The sequence below is a fragment of the Artemia franciscana genome, chromosome 6 (genome assembly GCF_032884065.1).
Source record: "Artemia franciscana chromosome 6, ASM3288406v1, whole genome shotgun sequence".
In the NCBI taxonomy this organism is placed as follows: domain Eukaryota; kingdom Metazoa; phylum Arthropoda; class Branchiopoda; order Anostraca; family Artemiidae; genus Artemia; species Artemia franciscana.
In genome coordinates this window covers 36910645-36935863 of record NC_088868.1, presented here as the reverse complement: position 1 = coordinate 36935863, position 25219 = coordinate 36910645, and the positions used below count along the sequence as shown (strand labels likewise).

General features: G+C 35.8%; 1 protein-coding gene across 10 annotated transcripts in view; it reads right to left on the bottom strand.

Annotated features, from left to right (window-relative positions):
• Positions 1-25219, bottom strand: part of LOC136028378 (septin-7-like) — a 201454-nt gene that overhangs the window by 83757 nt on the left and 92478 nt on the right. For all 10 annotated transcript variants that reach the window (XM_065706185.1, XM_065706184.1, XM_065706182.1 and 7 more), the window contains one exon: positions 17225-17447. In XM_065706185.1, coding sequence (XP_065562257.1) covers positions 17225-17447 — 223 coding nt within the window. The remainder of the gene's footprint in view (positions 1-17224; positions 17448-25219) is intronic.

The window sequence follows — 25219 nt, the reverse complement described above, 5'->3', positions numbered from 1 at the left end:
ATGTCACCAGATCCGGTCAGGATTTAAACTAATTGCTTTGAGACACGATATCCTTCTAAATATGAAATTTCATTGAGATCCGATCACCCGTTCGTAAGTTAAAAATACCTCATTTTTTCTAATTTTTCAGAATTAACCCCTCCCCCAACAACCCCAAAGAGAGCGGATCCGTTCCGTTTATGTCAGTCATGTATCCAGGACTTGTGCTTATTTTTCCCACCAAGTTTAATCCCGATCCCTCCACTCTCAGTGTTTTCCAAATTTAGGTTCCCCCCTCCCAACTCCCCCCACCAATGTCACCAGATCCGGTCGGGTTTAAAATAAGAGCTCTGAGCCACGATATCCTTCTAAATATCAAATTTCATGGAGATCCAATCACCCGTTCGTAAGTTAAAAATACCTCATTTTTTTTTAATTTTTAAAAAATAACCCCCCCCCCCCCAACTACCCCAAAGAGAGGGGATCCGTTCCGTTTATGTCAATCATCTATCTAGGACTTGTGTTTATTTTTCTCACCATGTTTCATCCCGATCCCTCCACTCTAAGTGTTTTCCAAGTTTTAGGTTTTCCCCCTCCCAACTCCCCGCTCCCATCACCAGATCCGGTCGGGATTTAAATAAGAGCTCTAAGACACGATATCCTTCTAAACATCAAATTTCATTGAGATCCGATCACCCGTTCGTAAGTTGAAAATACCTCATTTTTCTAATTTTTAAGAATTACTCCCCGCCCCCACTACCCCACAGAGAGTGAATCAGTTCCGATTATGTCAATCATGTATCTGGGACTTGCGCTTATTTTTCCCATCAAGTTTCATCCCGATCCCTCCACTCAAGTGTTTTCCAAGATTTTAGGTTTCCCCCCTCCAACTCCCCCCCCCAATGTCATCAGACCCGGTCGGGATTTAAAATAAGAGCTCTGAGACACAATATCATTCCACACATCAAATTTCATTAAGATCCAATCGCCCGCTCATAAGTTAAAAATAAGTAAAAAATCCGATCACTCGTTCGTAAGTTAAGAATACCTCGTTTTTTCTAATTTTTCAGAAATAACTTTAACTTTAAACTTTATTCGAAGAATTATCTTCCTATTTTTATAAACTTTCTCTAGCTTCGCTTTTCCGACCTCAGTGTATCTGGTATCCTTACTAATAATGCTTCAGAAAGTAAATGAACCTAAGCATGCAATGAATTCAATTATCTTAGGGCTAACCGTAAGTTTTCCCAAGTTCCTAGATGCTTCATAAAACTGTCAATTTATAAATTTTAATATTTTAAATTTAGATTTCTTGAAAATTATAAAAAAAATCACTTTGATTATTAACCCCCTCCCCTCCAAAACATTCCTGCGAACGTGCTAACCTGGACCCATCTTGAGTTTATTCATGCCTGAAAACCAGGATTTTGTCAATTTCGTCTTTTGGCTGTTTCACAATTATGAAGTTTTGGAGGATATGGCATATGGAACCGTGAAAACAAGTTAGTAAAGTTAAATTTCACAACATTATCGAATTCGAACATTTACTATCTGTTGATAGCCAAATACAACAACTTAATCAGTACACCTTCTTAAGCTATTTGATGTCCTATGTTTTTACCTTATTTTACGCATGTTCTTTTTTTCTAATTGAGTAATATGGTCCCCGCTATTCAAGGCGGTATCTAGGGGGAGGGGGGTTGAAGGTTTTGAACCGATCCCCAAATGTGTGTCCAACTCCAAAAAAGTACCATAAATACCTTACTCTATTTGATGTCCTATTTGTTTACCTTATTTTGTGCATGTTCTTTTTTTCTAATTGAGTAATATGGTCCCCGCTATTCAAGGCGGTATCTAGGGGGAGGGGGGTTGAAGGTTTTGAACCGATCTCCAAATGTGTGTCCAACTCCAAAAAGTACCATAAATACCTTAATCTATTTGATGTCCTATTTTTTTACCTTATTTTGCGAGTGTTCTTTTTTTCTAATTGAGTAATATGGTCCCCGCTATTCAAGGCGGTATCTAGGGGGGAGGGGGTTGAAGGTTTTGAACCGATCCCCAAATGTTTGTCCAACTCCAAAAAACGTACCATAAATACATACAAATTTTGTGATTTTTAAAGGGTTTTATAGGCTACCCCCGCCCCCCCCCCCCAAAAAAAAAAAATTCTGGAAACGGTCCTGCCACTATTAAAACAAACAGTAGTCTAATACTACACATGGCGTTGTTTTTGATTAAAAATCGGATTCCCGATCATACCTAATTTTTCAAGTTATATAGGTTATGGGTGTGTAAATTTCTATTTTCCATTATTGAAAAAAAGGCAGCATTTTCACTGTCTTTGGTACTTTAGTGCGCCAATTCAACACACAGTCGCAAAGTCTTCCCCTTAAGCCTTCCCCTTCGTCGCAAAGAAGTTCTCTTGTCATCCCCTTCAAACAAAATACAACTAAACACTTCTTCATGACTTTGAATAATGCCGCACTTCAAATTCTCTTGTTTTTGCCGTATCATTACATGACTAATGCCTTTGGAATTAAAACATTTTTGTATCAATTAGAACATCTAAACAGCTAACGATTTGGTTTTACAAAGTTAAGGATAAAGGTGAAAGACGCCCGAAAAATGACATAAATTATATAAATTATATAATTAATATAATTATATAAATTATATATATTAATATAATTAATATAATTAATATATTTATATTATATAAATTATATAAGTTAACAACACTGATAAACTCCATTAACAATCATTTGACAAAAAGGTTATATGTAACATTTCTGGCTGGAAAAGACTGCTTCAGGAATTCCCAATCACGACACAACGAGAGTTTACAAGTTGTCCTGTTCGTCTCTTGATCTTGATTAAATAGAAAAAAACAAGTTTTTTTTTTTTAACTGAAAGTAAGGAGCGACATTAAAACTTAAAACGAACAGAAATTACTTCGTATACGAAAGGGACAGCCCCCTCCTCAACGTCCACTCTTTACGCTAACGTTTGACTCTTTCTCTCAACTCTACTTTTTAAAACAGTATTAAACCTTACCGTAAATAGCGGGGCGTTGAGGAGGGAGCAGTACCTTTCATATACGAAGTAATTTCTGTTCGTTTTAGGTTTTAATGTCGCTCCTTACTTTCAGTTAAAAAAAACTTGTTTTTTTATTTAATTTTTGAGCGTTTTTCAATTAATGAATGTTTTTATTTTGGCTCTCCGCAGTTGAATAATTAAAACGAAATTTGCTTATTAATTTTTTGGCTAGATGGCTTTCTCATAGTTTTGATCGAATGATTTTGAGAAAAAAGGAGCGGGGGAGGAGGCCTAGCTACCCTCCAATTTTTTGGTTATTAAAAAAGGCAACTAGAACTAGTCCCTCCCACCGGCACTGTGGGGGAGTAAGTCGTCCCCAAAGACATAGTCATAACGTTTTTCGACTATTCTGAATAAAATGGCCATCACAGAGTTTTCATCCAGTGACTTTGGGAAAATAATTAACGTGGGAGGGGGCCTAGGTGCCCTCCAATTTTTTGGTCACTTAAAAAGGGCGCTAGAACCTTTCCTTTCCGTTAGAATGAGCCCTTTCGTGACATTCTAGGACCACTGGGTCGATACGATCACCTCTGGAAAAAAAAACAACAACAAAAAAACAAACAAACAAATAAACACGCATCCGTGATCTGCCTTCTGGCAGAAAATACAAAATTCCACATTTTTGTAGACAGGAGATTGAAACTTCTAAAGTAGAGTTCTCTGATACGCTGAATCTGATTGTGCAATTTTTGTTAAGATTCTATGACTTTTAGGGGATGTTTCCCCCTATTTTCTAAAATAAGGCAAATTTTCTCAGGCTCGTAACTTTTGATGGATAAGACTAAACTTGATGAAACTTATATATTTAAAATCAGCATTTAAAATGCAATTCTTTTGAAGTAGCTATTGGTATCAAAATTCCGTTTTTTAAAGTTTCGGTTACTATTGAGCTGGGTCGCTCCTTGCTACAGCTCGTTACAACAAAATGTTTGATACTAAATGGTTTCCTGCGTAATTAATGCACAATTTGATTCGTATATAAACGCAAGTTTTTTAGGTAAATATGTAGGTATGAATATATTTCAACCAAAAAATTGAAAAAAAATTGTAGTCTACTACAATCAACATTATGCTGCTCAGTTTAGGGATTTAAAATGACCCTGTTAAGCAGCGAAACAACAACATATAAATGATAACTTATTCATTCAAGATCAAAGAAATACGCAAAAAAGAAAAAACAGACGAAAAACTATGCAGTCTCTAATCTAAAAAAAAAAAAAAAAAAAAAAAAAAATTCAACCATCGTAATTTAAAAATTATTCAAAAAATACTTTTTCATTCTTCCTTTAAATTACATAAGATTTTCAGCCGAACACTGGGATTGAGTTCCAAATATCAGCACCTACATGTTTAACCATAAATCCAGATGGCGTTGTATGCCTGATTTCACTTGTCAGCTGTTCAGAGTTCATAGTAGAATGATCGTGATAATTTAAATTACGTCGATAAAAACTTATGAGGAGACAATCTATTCAAAACCAGGTGGTATACAGGTGCAGATCAACCCCCATGTCAAGGTCAATATGGAAATAATTTTTTCCCTCAAGAATCTATGAATATAAGTGAAAATAAAGTACGTAAGACGGACCGAGCTTAACATATTTCGATATTTTTCATCCTTTTCATCAACTCACCGACTTTTTTCATTTAATTATTTATAACTTAGATCGATTTGACATGTTACGTAATTTACATAATTGACATATGTTACATAAATCCCCATTATTTTTTGCGCTCCTCGTTTTTACTTATTTTCATACATTCTCGAGAAAAAATTATTTTGTACTTTCTAGTCCTAACCTAAGGGTGGAATTGCAAGGGGGTTGAGTTGAATGGTGCTGAGTTAAACGGGGACTGTGCTGCATGGTGGTTCAGTTAAGTGGGATTTGAATTAAATGAGGGTTGAATTACACAGAGGTTCAATGGAATTGAGGTTGTGTTGGATAGTGATTTGCATAAGGGTTCAGTTGTCCGCGATTCAATTAGAAGAGGGTTCAGTTGATGGCTTTCAATCACCCTTGGTTAGCCCGGTTTCAAACACATGGCCATTTTTTTATCTCCAGAAATAATAAATAATGTCATTTGCTTACAAAACACATCACTAAAAGAAACAAACTGAAATAAAGCACCCTTTTTAACACGAGGTATAGGACAGTATTTCCTTTTTTTATTTGTGCTGTAGGACTAGCAGATCTACAAATCTGAGAGGCCATGTGCGTTCCGATATCTGGTGTACAACTCGGAGGGCCAATTGTGCCATACACTTCCGCCACGCGTGGCACAGCTTGGTACGCACCACCTGGTACATGATCCATGAAAGTTAGCGCCCCTCGAAGTTATCATCCCCTTATTATACATGAGCCTCGACTTTTTCTTCCAAACCGCACCTTGATTAATTGATAATCACGAATCAAAGCCTTGTGTTTTAAGGCGGTCCAACAAAGTACAGGTTCTTCGTCAATAATGGAAAACTTATCAATATTAAAAAGCACTTTTACTAAATCAGTTTCAACATAATGAGTAATCACCTGTTTGGATACTAAAAAGTTAACATCTGGAGAATTGCAAAAGATTAAGTTTTGACCTGGGTTCGAAGGCATATAGCCAATATAATAAATTGCTATTATATAAGAATTAGCAATAAATTGCCATATGGTAGTGATACTAATAGACTCCGTAACATGGAAAACCGCCAAATAATTTACGCTTCAGTGGCTGAAAATAAGCTAGCGATTATAGTCACTTGACACGCAGAAGCCGCTACCTAACATTTTCGTATCGACAGTGGTAACGAACAATAGCAAGGTGCCACCCGGCTCGATTGTAACCGAAACCCCAAAAAACTGAATTTTGATACCAATCGTTACATAAAAAAATCGTATTTTAATGCAGATTTTGAATATTTAAGTTTCATCAAGTTTCGTCTTTCCCGTCAAAAGTTACGAGCTGGTCTCTCCTCGACGCCCCGCTCTTTACGCTAAAGTTTTTTACTGTTTTAAAAAGTAGAGTTGAGAGAAAGAGTCAAACTTTAGCGTGTAAGAGCAGGGCGTTGAGGAGGCAATAGTCCCTTTTCCCTCCTCATGAGGATTCTGTTCGTTTTAAGTTTTAACCTCACTCCTTACTTTCAGTTAAAAAACTTTTTTTTTTATTTTCAAGTCAAAGGTCCGAAGTGAAAAAGAAACCTTAATTATACTACATTGATTTCTAATACCACATTACCTGTCGACTTACAACTGAAACTGAAATATATTAAAAATGGGTATAATTTTTTAATGAGACTTCTTAATACAAATATAATAATTAAAGTCTAAATATTTCGGCTTCACTTAAGGAAGCCTTTACCAACTACTACTACTACGACTACTAACAACTCACTACAGCACCAAGCCACTTGAGGCCAACATAGAAACGTGCCCTCCTCCTCCATGCCGATCTATTCAAAGCCTCCCTCTTCAAGTAAGTCTTAAAAAGCCTCAATTTCCTCTAAATCTTTCCCTACAATATACTCTTACCCCGTTCATTTATTAACGAAAAAAAGAGAACCCAAAAAACTAGCCTGAACAAAAATATAAAGATAAAAACGCTATAAAAAACTCCGATTTAAGCAAAATCAAATATGAATTTCTCTTATGTTTTGTTTAGGCTAGTTTTTTGTTTGTATTTTTACGTTGATAAAGGCTTCTAGATGACAAGCCGAAATATTTGAACTATCATTATTATTTTGAATTAACAAGTGTTTTTATTTGATTCTAACTCTATTTAATTAAAAAAAAACTCAGATTTAAGCAAAATCAAATATGGATTTCTCTTTATGTTTTGTTTAGGCTAGTTTTTTGTTTGTTTTTTACGTTGATAAAGGCTTCTGACATAGGCTTGTCTTGATAAAGACAAGCCAAAATATTCAAACTATCATTATTATTTTTGTATTAGCAAGTGTTTTTATTTAATTTTTCACTGTTTTATCAGATATTTCTATCCCTAAAATATTTTCATTTCAATCGATTATGCTTGCAAATGTTTCTTAAACCCCACAACCTTTTTTCCACCTTACTCTCTTACATATATTTCTTACATCCGACTGTCTGTCCATTTATTTAAATGAAATAAAAATGCTTACCAACAGGTAGAACCTTTAATGAAAAAATATACATACTAATAAAAAACCCAAATATTTAAATATGAGCCCAATAAGCCTTTTCTGTTTGTAAATACTTCCTGGCACGAAACCGAAGTATATGGGATATTACTAGTAGGCCTAAAGTATATAAATATTACTTTGAATTCCGAATTCTAGCTAATATAAACATTCACCGGTGAATGTCAGAAACTCCTCTTTCTCTGCTAGGATTCAATAAGCTTTGCGAATCAGCTTTTTCAGTCTTGTGCAAGCTTTGATGGTAAAAGTTTAAGTTAGGTTAGGTTGGGGTAGGTTAAATCAAGTTATAAATCCCAGAAATGGGTTAAGTACCTAACCTTGCCTAACCTAGCCTGTCATTACAAAACCTTGCATAAAACTGAAAAAGTTGACTGGCAATGCTGACTAAATCCAAGGAGAAGAAAAAAAGTATTTCGAACATTGACCAATTTCGATGGTAACATATATATTTATTCCCTGTCCTAATTAAAGCTTAACCCTTTGTTGCATATTTTCATTTCATTCTAATTATAATACTTCTAAGTAAGCATTTAACAAAACTCTACGTTCGGGAGTGGTCTTAACAGTGATTCAAAAAAAGGTTTCTTTAACTAGCGGAAGTAAAGAGCTAAGTTGACAGTTAAAAACTTAAACAAAAATTAGTATATTTAGAAAATTGCATATTCGATCATTGCATATTATTTTCATTTAAATTGTTTTTACCTTCAAAATTTTTTAAACCTACTTCTTAAGGCAATTTTTGACATCAAGAAACGAGATTCTTCTTAACTAATGATTTTTTTTTCTACAAATTTAAAACGCATGTCAAATTTAGGGTCCCACAAAGGGGCGAGATATGGGAGTCAGGGGTGAAAAAATGTTTTAGTCATCCCATCCCATTCACTTTCTACCTTCATTTATGACTGACTAAAGTTTGTTAATAACAAAAAAGTTTTTTTATTTAACCTCATCAACTTCATCCTCGAGCTTAATTTATGAACTACATGAGTTTCTTAATGAAAATATCGTAAATCAAACAGTTCGTGGTAACGAACTGTAAGTAAGGAGCGACCCGGCATAACAGTAACCGAAACTCTAAAAACGGAATTTTGATACCGATAAATACATCCAAAGAATAGGATTTTTGTGCTGATTTCAAGTATATAACTTAAATTAGCTTTAGTCTTACCGATTAAAGGCTAAAAGCTTGAAAAAATTTGCCTAGTTTTCGAAAAAAGAGGGAAACACCCCCTAAAAGTAATAGAATTTTAATGAAAATCACACCATCAGATTCAGCGTATCAGAAAATCTTGCTGTAGTGGTTTCAACTTCCTATCTGCAAAAATGTGGATTTTGTATTTTTTGCCAGAAGGATTTATTTTAAGTTATTTTAAGCTAAGGATGGGGGGATTTGTCGTTTCTTTCGATGAAAATAAAAAAAAATTAATGAAAATACCCCAAAAAAGTTTTTTTTTATCTAGCAGGGCACATCCCCTTCAATTGTCGTCACTGCTTTTAAGTTTCTCATAACTAATTCTTGCCACTATTCTGCATTAAGAAAGGAATTCCTTCTAAACTTTTCGCTTTGGTGTTTAGGTAAGTTTCATCTTAATCAATTCAAACCAACAGATTTTATTTTCCTTGGTATTTTAAATAGAGAAAAAATTCCAGTTCACCACAACCCTTTAATTTTCTACTTCCTTTATGACTCACATGAGTGAATTAATGACAGAATAACAAATAACTAACAAAATCACGAACACATTAATCATTATTCTATGTTATTTCAGCTTAAATATTTTGAATATTAATTTTGAGGCAATTTTTATGCATCTAGAGACGAATTTTTCCTAGAATATTCGTGTTTTTTCGAATTTGATTTCATTTCCCACATAGGAGAAGGATACGGAATCCAAGAGTGAAAGAAAGGTTGACAGCTCACCCCAACGTTTTCAATTTCTAGCTTTATTAATGACTAACACAAGCTTATTAATGAGAAGAAAAAAAAACATTTTCACTGTCCTTTGTACTTCAGTATTTTATGAGCTATTTATGCCTTGGGGCCACCCCTTTTACTTTTCTAGCTCCATTTATGACTGGAATTAGTTTATTAATGACGAAGTCTAATCACAAAATCACAAAAAAAATTTAAGCATTCCGCTATCTAATATCATTCTGAACTATAAATTTTATTTATAAAATTAGTGTTATAATTTACAGTTTTATTTAGAATTAATCAATTATGCATTTAGAATTTATAAAATAATTATTTTAACTTAAGTTTATTTAGTTTTAAATTTTCGTAAAACTAATTCCTAGGGCAACTTTTCTCCATCAAGAAATGAATGACTCCTGAGCAATTTGTGTTCATTTCTGCAAATTTAGCACCTCAGTCACAATTAATTTCGCACAAAGGGGTTGATTTGGGAGCCAAGGATGAAAAAAAATCCACAGTTCACTCCAAGCCTCTCATTTCCTGGCTTCAATTATGAGTTGCATGCGTTTATTAATGACAAAAAGAAATCACAGAAAAAATTAAAGATTCCATCATTTCATGTTATTTATAACTGCCTAATAAATAAACCGAATATTCAACTGCCTTGTCATAAATGCCAACTATTTTTGACTTTATGATCCTGAATTAGGGAGGCTCTATTGAATCAAGTTGGTGTTATTTGCACGACTACAGCACAAGCTTTATGTACGACCATGTAGAATTTGATTTATTCCATGTACCACTTTTTTGTTGTATATTAATTAGTAGTTATTTGAGTGATTATGCTACGGATTTTACTGTGCTAGAATAAAACATTAACGGAAAGGACAAATATTTTAGAGGTTTTGAGAGTTCAGGGTACAAGAATAGGTTTGGAGATAAAAGTTGAGAAAACTAAGTCGCCTAGACTAGAAATAAGCGAGGGGGAAGTATTGATGATGAAAGAGATGTCCTTTCAATTTAGAACTATTATGGATTTTGCTAGAATCGCACGGACCGACGTGTCAGAAACTGAAAGTTCTGAAACAACATTCCCCGTTAGTTTTAAGTTGACTTCAACTTTCCACCCCGTACGTTTTGTTCCAAAAATACAGAAATTACAAGTTTAAAGTCGGATATTTGAAACATCCGACTATACTACCACTTTCAACAAGTTCTTATTTGTAGGTCTTTTTTAAAGGCAACGGAGATAACAGATGGGATATGGTATGTACGACCATGTACAATTTGTATTATTCCCTGTACCACTTCGTTGTTGTATATTAATTAGTAGTTATTTGAGTGATTACGCTGAGGATTTTACTGTCCTAGATAAAAACGTTAACGAAAAGGACGAATTTTTTGGAGGTTTTGAGAGTTCAGCAAACAAGAATATGTTTAGAAATTAAAGTTGAGAAGACTAAGTCACTTAGACTAGGAATAAGCGAGGGTGAAGTAGTGATGATGTAAGAGATTTAGTTTCAATTTCAACTTTCAGTTTCAACTTTCAATTTCTACTTTCAACTTCAGTTTCAACTTCTAATTTAGAATTATTATGAACTTGCTATGAATTTTTCTAGAATCCGGTTCAAGCCAAGCTAATGGCTTTCAAGGGGTAATTAAACTCGATAAACTTGCCTGTAAACATCAGCACAATCTTTCCTATTGAAGTTAGATTTTTTTTGGCAAATAAAGGGGGAAAGGGAGATATATTTTATTTAGAGACACAATGGAAGGGTTATGGTAATGACAATGGGGTTATAGCTTTGCTAAAGCCGTTGCACACTTATAGAATGTAAGTCTAACATGTTCCTAGCTAATTCTTGTACTATGTTAAATTCTAGTAGAGAGGTGTATACCCCAATTATTTAATAACATTAATAGAGTCTTTCAAGCAGGAACAAGCTAGCCTTACCATATTAGTTAGAATGCTTGATTTTCTTCAATAATATAACTTCACTTCTAGCCAATACAAAAATTGATCAACATTTCTTAAGTTGTGAATAATAAATGTTGAATTTTCAATTATAATGATATAACTTAAATCAATTCAATAAAATTCTCTATTTTGCTAGTAAACTCTTAGTTTTTCTATACCTGTGTTGATTACGATGTTAGGATCTATCAAGGTTTTGCTATACATTATCTCTCACTTAATTCACCTCCTTCACTAGAGGCTTAATTAGGGGTAGTCGGGTCTCATGGCTGAGTTTGGACATTGCTAGTTGTTACCATGAATCCCCCCCTCCCTTAAGATGTTTAGTAACAAGAAAATTGATCAAGTTCATGGCTTTACTGGTTGATATAGTGAAAATGTAAGCGGTAGAACTGGTCGGGCGCAGGGTGGTTTTTCGCATTTGAAAAACGTTTGGAAGAATATTGGAAGCTATAGTTATGACAGAAATCATGTTTGGTTCTGAAATACAGCTTAGATGCCAATACAGTTATGAAAACTCCTATATTCCCATGAGAAGCATAGCTTTTGGTACATAGCTCTGAACTTGGCGCCTCCTCCAAGCCCGCGCTCCGACGCGTAGATCATACTACAACACCAGAGGCGGGAACGCAATTTTGTTTTGTTGCATACACAGCTCAGATACCATTATCAGTTTCCTGTTACCAATTAGATACCAATACCAGTTTCCTGTCTCCAGCCGCTAGCATCGCTACTGCGCACTGTGTCCCAAAAAAATCGAGTTTTCATAACTGTATATTGGTATCTAAGCTGTGCTCTAAAACGTAAACGGTTCAAAAGGCAGAGGACACAGTTACAAGTTTGCAGACAGTATGTCAAACAATAAGCTGAACCAAAAATATGGTTCTATCTGACTTTCTAGGGCTACAGTAAAAGATAGGTTGAGATGGCTAGGATATGTTTAACGGATGAAAGATGACATATTACCGAAGATGCTGCCAAAGGGTATATTTTAGCTTACGAGTTTATTATGGCGAACTCAGAGTTTGGTCGCAGTGAAGATGTAAAAAGTTGAATAGCCAAGAAGCGGGGCAACTCTTTGCGGATGAAAAAAGTAGAGGGAAGGTGGGGGTTAAATCTGCAAACTAAGATTTGAATGAAAGTCGCAGTAATAACAATAGTCAGGCATTGCTCTGGAACGATGGCACTTCGAAAAACCGAGCAATACTTATTACATGCTTTCCAATTGATTGTTTTAGGATAGTATTAAGTACTTATTTGACTGACCGTATATCAAACAGTAAAACAAAACAGGGAGAGGACTGAGGTAAGTCTCTGAGCTAGAATTAAATAAATAAAAAAAGTTTTTTTAACTGAAAGTAAGGGGCGACATTAAAACTTAAAACGAACAGAAATTACTTCGTATATGAAAGGGGCTGCTTCCTCATCAACGCCCTGCTCTTTACGAAAGTTTTTTACTGTTTTAAAAAGAAGAGTTGAGAGAAGGAGTCAAATTTTAGCGTAAAGAGCGGGGCGTTGATGAGGAAGCAGCCCCTTTCATATACGAAGTAATTTCTGTTCGTTTTAATTTTTAATGTCGCTCCTTACTTTCAGTTAAAAAAACATGTTTTTTTATGGCACTTGGTATTAACCAAGTGACATATAGCAATCGCCAATTCTGTCGGTCTGTCTGTCTGTCGGTCCCGGTTTTGCTACTTTAGGCACTTCCAGGTAAGCTAGGACAATGAAATTTGGCAAGCGTATCAGGGACCGGACCAGATTAAATTAGAAATTGTCGTTTTCCCGATTTGAACATCTGGGGGGGGGGGCCGGTTAATTCGGAAAAAATATAAAAAATGAAGTATTTTTAACTTATGAGCGGGTGATTGGATCTTAATGAAATTTGATGTGTGGAATGATATTGTGTCTCAGAGCTCTTATTTTAAATCCCGACCGGGTCTGATGACAATGGGGGGAGTTGGAGGGGGGAAACCTAATATCTTGGAAAACACTTAGAGTGGAGGGATCGGGATGAAACTTGATGGGAAAAATAAGCGCAAGTCCCAGATACATGATTGACATAATCGGAACTGATTCGCTCTCTTTGGGGTAGTGGGGGCGGGGAGTAATTCTTAAAAATTAGAAAAATGAGGTATTTTCAACTTACGAACGGGTGATCGGATCTCAATGAAATTTGATGTTTAGAAGGATATCGTGTCTTAGAGCTCTTATTTTAAATCCCGACCGGATCTGGTGATGGGGGCGGGGAGTTGGGAGGGGGGAAACCTAAAACTGGGATCGGGATCGGGATGAAACATGGTGGGAAAAATAAACACAAGTCCTAGATAGATGATTGACATAAACGGAATGGATCCGCTCTCTTTGGGGTAGTTGGGAGGGGGGGGGTTATTTAAAAAAAAAAAATGAGGTATTTTTAACTTACGAAGGGGTGATCGGATCTCAATGAAATTTGATATTTAGAAGGATATCGTGGCTCAGAGCTCTTATTTTAAACCCAACCGGATCTGGTGACATTTGGGGGGGGGAGTTGGGAGAGGGAAACCTAAAACTTGGAAAACACTTAGAGTGGAGGGATCGAGATGAAACTTGGTGGGGAAAAAACACGAGTCCTAGATACTTGGTTGACATAACCAGAACGGATCCGCTCTCTTTGGGGTAGTTGGGGGGGGGTTAATTCTGAAAAATTAGAAAAAAGGAAGTATTTTTAACTTACGAACTTACTTACGGTGATTGGATCTCCATGAAATTTGATATTAGAAGGATATCGTGTCTCAAAGGTCTTATTTTAAATCCTGACCGGATCTGGTGACATTGGGGGAAATTTGGGGTGGGGAAACCTAAAATAATGGAAAACGCTTAGATTGGTGGGATTGGGATGAAACTTGGTTGGAAAAATAAGCAGAAGTCTTGCCTACGTGATTTACATAATTGGAACGGATCCGCTCAATTGCGGGGGGGGGGGTAATTCTGAAAAATAAGAAAAATTGACGTATTTTTAACTTACGAAGGAGTGATCGGATCTTCATGGAACTTCATATTTAGAAGGATCTCGTAACTCAGATCTCTTATTTTAAATCTCAACCGGATCCAGCGTAATTGGAGGGGGGGCAGTTGAGGGGAACCAGAAATCTTAGAAAATACTTAAGAGGTGAGATCAAGATGAAACTGGATGGGAAGAATCGAAACCTGTCTAAGATACGTGACTGACTTAACTGGACCGGATCTGCTCTCTTTGGTGGAGTTGGGGGGGGGGGTAATTTTGAAAATTGAGGCATTTGTAACTTACGAAAGGGTGACCAGATCTTAATCAAATTTGATATTTAGAAGGATCTTGCGCTTTAAACCTCTAATTTTAAATTCCGACCAGATCCTGTGACATTCGGGGGAGTTGGAGGGGGAAACCGGAATTCTTGGAAAACGTAAAAATTGGGGTATTTTTATTTTACGAACAGGTGATCGGATCGTAATGAAATTTGACATTTAGAAGGAATTCATGTCTCAGAGCTCTTATTTCAAATCCCGACCAGATCTTTTGACATTGGGGGGAGTTGGAGGGGGAAATCTTGGAGAAACACTTGGAGTGTAGGAATCGGGATGAAGCTTGGTGGATAGAATAAACAAATGTCCTTGATACGTGATTGACTGAACCATACTGGATTCGCTCTCTTTGGGGGAGTTGAGGAGAGGGGTTCAGTGATTTGGCGAGTTTGGTGCTTCTGGACGTGCTAAGACGATGAAAATTGGTAGGTGTGTCAGGGAGCTGCACAATTTGACTTGATAAAGTCGTTTTCCTAGATTCGACCATCGGGGGGGGGGGTCAAAAGGGAGAGGAAAAATTAGAAAAAATTAGGTATTTATAACTTACGAGTGGGTGATCGGATCTTAACGAATTTTGATATTTAGAAGGACTTTGTGACTCAGAGCTCTTATTTTAAATCTTGACCGGCATTAAGCCTCTTATTTTCCTTTTTAAATCAAACTATTGATTCATAGAATTTTGCTAGAGCTCATACCATATGATCTCTTGGCTCTTAGCTCTTCTCGCCTCGTCACAAGTGCCATATGAGCTCTTAGCTCTTGTTTTTATTTAATTTCTGAATGTTTTTGAATCAATGCACGTTTTGATTTTGGCTCTCCGCAGAGGAATAATTAAAACGAAATTTGCATTTTTTTTTTTTTTTTTGTCTAAATGGCTTTCTCATAATTTTGATCGAATGATTTGAGAAAAAAAGAGCTGGAGAGGAAGCCTAGTTGCCCTCCAATTGTTTGGTTTATTAAAAAGGCAACTAGAACTTTTAATTTTTTACGAATCTTTTTATTAGTAAAAGATATACGTAACTTATAAATTAGCTTACGTAAAGAACTTTTTATTCTCATGTTTTTATTACATATATGAGAGGGTTCGCCCCCTCGTCAGTACCTCTCTCTTTACACTAAATCTTAAATTTTGTCCCAATTCATTAAGAATGACCCCTGAATCGCAAAAGCCGTAGAATAAATAGTTGACATTAATAAAAATAGTTTAGCGTAAAGAGCAAGGTATTAGGAGGAGGCGAGCCCCTCATATGGGTAATAATTTCTGTTAGTTTTAAGTTTTAATGCTGCTCCTTACTTCCAGCTGAAAAAAAAACTTTTTCATATTTATTTTTTCAATTTTTTTTTGAATAATGCTAGTAAATCCTGCGCTCCCTTCATGGAAATTTTCTTCCCCCATGACATATTCCTCGATGGAAAGTTCCCCCGGCATATCCCCCTCTTCTCAACCCCTCCCCAAACCAAAAAATCCTCCTGAAAACGCCTGTACAATTCCCAATAACCATTACTATATGTAAGCACTGGTCAAAGTTTGTAACTTGTGGCCCCTCCTACGGGGACTGTGGGGGAGTAAGTCGTCCCCAAAAACATAGTTACAAGGTTTTTGACTACGCTGAATAAAATGGCTATCTCAGAATTTTGATCTCATCAAGATTTGATAGCATATAGCTCATCAAGAATTTTTTTAAACCATTTTATTGTGGACTTCAAAATTAAAGAGAATCTAATAAACAACTGAAAATAGTAATTTAACGTCGGCTTTGGACGGTGAAGAAATAGCCTACGTATAGAACTCTAACTAGGCGGGGCCTTTATAAGTGTAGCATCCGACCCATCAGGTAAGTTTTCATACCATTTTATTGTATGCTTCAACATTGAAGAGACTCTAATAAACAACTGAAAATAGCAATTTAACGTAGGCTTTGGACGGTGAAGAAATTCGTATGGAATTCTATTACCAGAATTTTGTACTGCACATTCATGAAATATAAGAGAACGCCGAGCATTGTAAGTCTATTAATTACATTGCTTGCCCAAGGACCTAAAAGGCTCCAGAAGGCTGTAAAAAGACCACGTGGTTCGTAAGGCCCTAGCTTTGTTTCCAATGCATTTTATTTCAAAGTACAACTGCTTAGACCTTTTAATATAACTATTCCTCGAAAACAAATTTCCGATGGAATCAAAACCATTTAGAGATTGGAATTTGAAACATCCATTAACGGGATAGAGAGGCTTAATTTGCTATTGGCACGTTCCCTTGTCATTCATCCCCTACTCATGTCATATGCCGTCTCTATTCGTTACTCAAATTGCTGCCAGATGGGCCAGCCACCAAAACAATTAATTATGTTTGTTTATACTACTTTTTTCACATATTTTGTCAGGTTGAGGTGACTCAATCTATGCTAAACAATTCTCACAAAGTTGGAAAAGATGTGGTAAAGAGAACTTTTAAGGCAAAAGTTTAAAACTATTGAGAATTTGCTAAAAGGTTCTCGTAGCAGAAGCTTTATTCAAGACGAGATATAAGAGAGAGATATGCCAGTAAGGGCTTGTCCAGGAATTTTGTAGGGGGGAAATTTTTCAAGAGGTGGTAAAAAACCGCATCACAAACTTGATTAAATCCTTTGTTTTTACGTTTTTACGTGTCGGAAAAAATTCGGGGGAGGGGTCGAACCCGGTAGCCCTCCCACACCGGATACGACCTTGCTTGCCGGTGTGTCCTCCTCGTGTGTGCTTCTAATTAATGGACTTCCATTTCCCTCAGTTATTTACATTTTGTACTTACCAACAACCATCAGAGTGAACTCAAATCCCTTTTTTACTGCTCTTCTGTACACTTGGTTTGGCAGTGTTGCAAAACCAACATAGTCAACCTCCCTGAATTTTTTAGTCTCCGGAGGTTGAAGGTTTTGGATAGATGCGAGAGGCGCAGATGGAGCCTTGTCACGTTCCTTGAGTCGTTCCCTTTCTCTATTATCTTCAGAAAGCTCTCTTTTCAAAGCTTCAACCTATAAATAACAGAATACATTAATAATACTACCACAAGAAATGTGCATGCCTCCAAACGCGAGGACGAGGAATAATCATCTATTTGTTGGTTGAGAAAGACACAGGTAAGTTAAGAAAGAAGTCTCAAACTACAATTTGTTAACCGCAAAAAAAAAAACACAAAAAAAAACGCACCAAAAATGTGGCTATAAACATATTTGTTACGTTTTTACAAGCTGGAAAAATATTTAGGGGGGGTCACAAACCCCTATCCCCCTCCTCGATATGGCCTTGATAACAACAAATAACTGCTATATTAAATTAGGACCTCGCACTTATGGTACTTGTATGATATCCCAACCATACTCAAAAAGTGAAGTTAGGTTAATTAGTTAATTTAATTAGTTAGGCTAATTAGTTTATTGACAAATCAATGGATTCCTAGCTCTTGGGCTTAAGAGAAAGACAGTCCGCTTTAATAAACTGATGATGTTTGAGGCCAAGCTGTTTGGAATTGATTGAATAGTCCTGCCACAACTTGTAGAGCTTTGATAGATCCAAATTAAGAACATAAAACTAAACGCTGACACCTACTTTCCTAGAAATTTTAGAAAACCAAATTAAATTCTCCTCTTTTAAATAATTCATTGGTTTAGAAAGATTTAGAGAAACTTGCCTCAGTGGAAAGCATAAATTTTGTTTTCTTTTTAATTGGAGGTAGCAGAATTTTCTTTTAAAATTCAGGAAAGGGAAGGCCCAAAATCATTCTAGTATCCTGCTTTGAAAAAACTAAAACAAAAGTATCAAAAAAAGCTAAAAAAAGTATAATTGATTATAGTAGTATAGCATTAATTACTCCAGAGGTAAGACCCCCAAGGCTCTAAAGATTGCCCATACTAGGCTAGAGCATTAACATACTTACATTACCTGCTTCACTGGATCATTAGCATAATCCAACCGGCATCTCATTTGCATCATATTCCTGTCAAGACACGATTAACAAGGAAAGATGAAATACGTGTTTTGACGATTTAATTCTTTGAATAAATGTTTTATTTGGATTGAATGAAATTGATCTTATCACGCGCTTGGGAATAGAAAACCGGCGAAGTTATGTTCCCCAATGAATCAAATGCTATGACATTTTTCTTTAGTGAGAACTGATGGTCATCCATGTCCCACCACCAAGAAACACCAATAACCCTCCTCCTAACTTTTCCCCTCCCCTATACTTTTACCCACCCTCCCCTTCTTTTGAACTTACAATATTTTGAACATAGAACTTTTCTAACTAAGAATTTTTTTCATTTTTTGGGGGGGGGATTGGTAAATTTTTAAAAATTCTTTCAGTTTCTTAGAATGGCATGTAATCTGGTGAACATGGTTTTTCAATTTTTTTTGTGGCCACCCCCGTAGTACTCTGTGGTTGGTGGTCGAGAGTACTTGGTTTATTGTATGTTTGGATCAATATTAATTGTACACTGGAAGGATTAACACTTGCATCATATTAAAAAAAAGTGAAGATGAAATATTCCACGATAGTATGTGCACAAAATAATGTTTTGGTTGTGTTGAATGCTGACAAAGACAAATATTTGAGCTAGTAGACATGCAATAACAGAGATCTTATTGGAAATGTATGCGCGCGTTGACATGCCATTGAGAGCTAAAATTTCTAAAAACCAAATTTTCTTGGAGTGCCGAAAAAATTCAACTTTTATGATGATGAATATGCGAAAGTAGCATTTCCAGAGAAGTTAGTGCTCTAAGATAATGCAAGTCTGAAACTATTTGTTGATGACGAATGCCAGCTTTTTGCTACTGTTGGTTCAAGTTAAAGTTCTATTTATTTTCATAAAATAACAATAACAAAAACGTGTGGTAACACGTTACCTGTTGACAGATCCTAGCATCATCTTTCTGGTATTAGCATTCAATTGAAAGCAAAGGGGAAACGAAAGGTCTACTGCTGCACTAATGTCACAAATATATCTTGTCTCTATCTGGCAAAACTGTAAACTATTTAATAACAATGTTTTAATAGACAGTGAAATCTAAAGTAGAATGAAAAGGGCAGTGGTAGACAATATAACAGCAGGGTAAAAAGATTAACTGATGATAAACAAAGCACATGTGACCATTATTACTACAATTGATCGTATACCAATAGATATAGTCAATGAACTCAATAATACCTCTGATGAAATGTGTGATGAGATTGTAGCTCAAACCATGTTAAAACTCGTATATGATCCGAAAATGTAATAAGTGCCAAGTCAAGAGAAAACATAATTAAGTATTTTATGGAATGGATTAAAAGCATTCATTTTTATTTTAATAATGATATCCTACATGTCATTATTTAAATAAAAATATTGTATGCATTACTTTTTTATGTTTGCTTTATCTTTAGGGTAAGGTAGCGAATCGGACGATTAGAATGCTTATTAAAAAGTCGGACATGTAAGAAAACTAATTTTCAGAGACATATATTCTACTAGAGGGTTCATACGGGTATATTAGAATCCAAGAAAGGTTAACAGGGTTTTCAGAGAGATGAGCTGTGTAAGAAAAATGAGCTGAATTTTTTCCAAAATCCACACAGACAAGCAAAAACCCGCTGAGAATCCACAAATTTGAGACTCTAGTATACCAAACGTGATCTGATAGAAGTGTACGTCTTTGACTGAACCTTGATAAAATCTTACTTCATGTGTCTAACTCCAAAAAGTGTCCGATTTATCTCTCTGACTTTTGTAAAAACCTGATTCGCCTATTTCAGACTCTAGTATACTACTTGTAAGCTGGTAGTAGTTGCTGTATTTGACTGAATCTTGATAAATTCCCACTTCATGGGTTTCTAACTCTAAAAAGAATCCGATTCATTTTTAAGAAACTTTGGTAAAAACCTAATTCACCTATTTCAGACTCTAGTATATCAATTGTGAGTTGGTAGTACTGTCTGTGTCCGAATTAATCTTGATAAATTCCCACTTCATATGTCTCTAACCCTAAAAAAAAAATCATTTTATCTCTCTCAGACTTTGGTATAAACCTAAATTATCTATTTCAGATTCTAGTATACGACTTGTGAACTGGTGGTGGTGTCTGTGTCTGACTGAATATTGATAGATTTTCACTCCATATGTCTCTAACTCTAAAAGAATCCAATTCATTTCTCTCAGACTTCGGTAAGAAATCAAATTCACCTATTTCAGACTCTAGTATACAACTTGTGAGTTGACAGTAGTGTCCGTGTCTCACTGGATCTTGGTAAATTCCCACTTTATAATGCCTTTAACTCTAAAAAGAATCCAATTCATCTCTTTCAGACTTTGGCAAAAAAACTAAATCATATATTTCAGACTCTAGTACACAATTGTGATCTGATAGTAATGTCTGTGTAGTAGTTTCTGTGTTTGACTGAATGTTGATTAATTCCCACTTCACATCTCTCTAACTCTAAAAAGAATCCAATTCATTACTCTCAGACATTGGTAAAAACCTAATTCACTTATTTTAGACTCTAGTATACATCTGTGAGCTGGCAGTATTGTATGTGTCTGACTGAATCTTTATCAATTCCCACTTCATATGTCTCTAACTCTAAAAAAAATCCATTCATCTATCTCAGAATTTGGTAAAAACCTAATTCACCTATTTCCAACTCTAATATAACACTTGTGAGCTGGTAGTATTGTTTTTGTCTGACCGAATCTTGACAAATTCCCACTTTAGATCTCTCTAAGTAAAAAAAAATCCAATTCATCACTCTCAGACTTTGGTAAAAAAAAAAGTCATCTATTTCAGACACTAGTATACCGCTTGTGAGCTGGTAGTAGTGTAAGTGTCTTACAGATTCTTTCTGAATTCCCATTTCTTATGTCTCTGACTCTAATACAGATCCGATTCATCTCTCTCTGTCTTCGGTAAAAACCAAATTCATCTATTTCAGACTTTATTATGCCACTTCTGAGCGGGTAGTAGTGCCTGTTTCTCAAAGATTATTAATAAATTCCCACTTTATATGTCTCTAACTACAAAAAATCCAACTCATCTCTCTCAGATGAGTCTTGATAAATTATCACTTCTTAATGCCTTTAACTCTACTTACATTACCTACTTCATTGAATCATTAGCATAATCCAAACGGCATTTCATTTGCATCATATTCCTGTCTGGGCATGATTAACAAAAAAAGATGAAATGCATGCTTTGACGATTTAATTATATGAATAAATTTTTTTATTTAGATTGAATGAAATTGGTCTTATCACGCGCTTGGGTATAGTAAACGTGCGAAGTTATGCTCCCCAATGAATCAGTTGCTATGGCATTTCTTTTAGAGAGACTTATGATAATCCGTGTTCCTCATCCGAGGGAGCCTAATACCCCTCCTTCAAAATGTTTGTCCCCCTCGTCCCCTTTTTTTGAACTTCGAATTTTTTGACTTCAGAAATTTTTTCAACTGTATTTTCTTGAGTACTTAAAAATTTTCTTTTAACTTTTTATCAGTGTCTTGGAATGATATGTAATCTGGTGACCTATGCTCTAGTTTAGCATAGGCAATCTTTAGAGCCTCGGGGGTCTTACCTATGGAGTAATTAATGCTAAACTACAGATTGGCAGCTTTGAAAGTTTCTGTTGTTTTATGTTGTATATACATTGATTAGACAGCATTTTTCTTAACAATTAGTAAAAGATTATAAGATTTCTTTGTTTTGAACTGTTCCTCGTTAGCTTTTCGAACTGTTGAAGCATTTAAGATCTAAAATCTATTTTACCAGAGCTAACTGGGAAGTTCCTTTTGGTGCTGGAAAAATTTACTTTGGAGTCTTTTGTCTCTAAGACTGGCAGCCAACGGTGATACTAACAAAATGAATCTGATGGTATCAGACGTCCTTACATGCTACGCGTTGCAGCAGGAAAACTACATTAATAATTGTGCACAAGGTGGTTTTATTGTCTACAGCGAGTAAAATTAAATATTTGTATTTTCTTGCGAAAGAGGTTTGTATCTTGCTTTTCAGCTTGAATTAATTAGATGATTCTAACAGGATCGAATGAAATATTGAACTATTTCAATATTTCATTCGGATGTTCACCAGATTACATGCCCTTCCAAGACACTTTCATTCCGAGAATGAAATATTGCAGTTGAAGATAAAACAAAGTTAAATTTACAAAAGTGACATTTTTTAACCACATGAGCCAAAAGGTCCCAACACCTCCCTCCCAAAAAAAATACCACCACCACACCATTGGTCAGATAATATAAACACAAAACATAAAATTTACACCCCCGATTTAAAATCGATAAAATTATATCTATCTTCTCTTCTTACTTCTTTTGTAAGTCTCCACTGTAGCTACCGATTGCAGCTACGACTATACCATCCACTTCGCTTAGTTCTATTGCCCATCAGAATTACATAATCACTCCTTCAAATCACCAAAATTATATTTACATTCTCTTCTCAACTTCTTTTGTACGTCTCCACTGTAGGTACCGGTTGCAGCTACGACTATGCCATCCGCTTCGCTTAGTCCCATTGCCTTTCTTCTTCTTCTTACCCTTCTCTACTTCTTTTGTATGTCTCCATTGTAGCAACCGGTTGCAGTTACGACTATACCATCCGCTTCACTTAGTCCCATTGCCCTTCTTTTTCTTCTTGCTCTTCTCTACTTCTTTTGTACGTCTCCACTGTAGTTACCGGTTGCAGCTACGACTATACCATCCGCTTCACATAGTCCCATTGCCCTTCTTCTTCTTCTAGCTCTTCTCTACTTCTTTTGTACGTCTCCATTGTAGCTACCGGTTGCAGCTATGACTATACCATCCGCTTGGCTTAGTCCCATTGCCCTTCTTCTTCTTGCTCTTCTCTACTTCTTTTATACGTCTCTACTATAGCTACCGATTGCGGCTACGACTACACCATCCGCTTCGCTTAGTCCCATTGCCCTTAATCGTCTTCTTGCTCGTCTCTACTTCTTTTGTACGTCTCCATTGTAGCTACCGGTGGCAGCTACGGCTAAACCATCCGCTTCGCTTAGTCCCATTGCCCTTCTCCCTCTTCTTGCTCTTCTCTAATTCTTTTGTACGTCTCCATTGTAGCTAGTGGTTGTAGCTACGACTATACCATCCGCTTGGCTTAGTCCCATTACCCTTCAGAATTTCTATCAAACCAAATAAAGTTATTGTCTGTGCGGCCCTCTTCATTTAATTTGGGATATCGAGAAGGAAAATACGCGCGATTTGTGAAACATATTTGGGCTTAGCTAGGAGACCGAGGAACGCTCTGTCCCCTAACAGTATAAATTACAATATATACTACAATAACAATATATTATACATGTATACTGTAATAATATGCTCTAGTAATAACTTAATGTATTACAGTAGAATATATTATGATACTGATATTCAAAATTCAATCCACACTTCAAGGAAACCAGCAAGCCAACACGCGGGGGATACACGTTTGCAATAAATTTCATTTTTGGTAATGTAATGTTGAAGGCTTTGCCCAAGTTAAGCTTTTTTTGTACTACCGCAAGCAAATACATATATATGATGTATCATATGCTTTTTGGACAGGAAACCCTTCGCGCAAAATCACTCCTACTATGCTAAAATTAACATTCCAATTTAAATGTACTTTCTCTCATACTTTATACACCGTATCTATATATATATATATATATATATATATATATATATAAAACATCTATCTAAAATATATGTATGCAGCTTTGGCAAAAGCAGGCCGTCACCGAAATGGGTGGAAAGAGGTCACAAGGAAGGTGTTAAAGGAAGTTAGAACTTTATGGGACAAGTTCAAAACAGGGCTGTATCCACAATGTTTTCTTTTGGGGGGCGGGTTGGGGGAATACACAAAAAAATTAAAAACGCATCAAAAATTGATTCGTATGCATTTTTAAAGTCGGGCAAACATTCCAGATGAAGGGGGGATTCAAACCCTCTAACCCACCCCTTGGATACGGCCTTGGTTCAAGAGTAACACTTTGGATTGATTAGGGTGGACGAGGAGCATGCGTAGTTGCTTAGGCTTCAGGTGGAGTTAGACCGTGTTGTTAGTAGTAGTACATTATTAGTGGTAAGTACATGTAGACAGAGGTGATACGATATGCTGGGTGATGTACGATTATAACACACGAAAAAGTTTTATTGGGCTGATTCTTCCACACTATTTCAACACCCTACAACAGGAGAAATATTATGTCATACAAGTCAAGCGAAAAATCAAATTAGCTTGACTATAAGGATACACGAGCTCCGAAATTTCTAGAGGTCTGGTTTCCAGGGTTGCCATCTGCTCCTGTCCAAAGTGTGCTATTTTTCTCGAGAACAGGGTGCTAAATAAGTGCTACACAAAATTTTTGCTAAATATGCAATTTTCGCGTAATCCTGCTTGGTGTTGATCAATTAAAACTTTTAATCGCGTTTTCGATCACACAAAGATTACAGCATTTCTACGAATACCTTTGTTATTTTCACTAAAGCATTGTACGCACATACGTAATAAGCTGCGTGGCGCTTTGAGTTGCCAGCGATGGAAAAATTGTACTCTTTTTAGTACACTTTTTCAAAGTAGTGAGTTGGTAGTGCATTTGAAAAAAGTAGTACTTTTGCAGTACATTTTAAGAAAAGCAGTACTTTTTGAAAATAAATGTACTCTTTCTTCCAAAGGTGATCTAGTTGTATTTTGTCATAAATATGTTATCAGATTACCTTAAATTTAGTATTTGTAAGCTATTCAAATGAAGACAG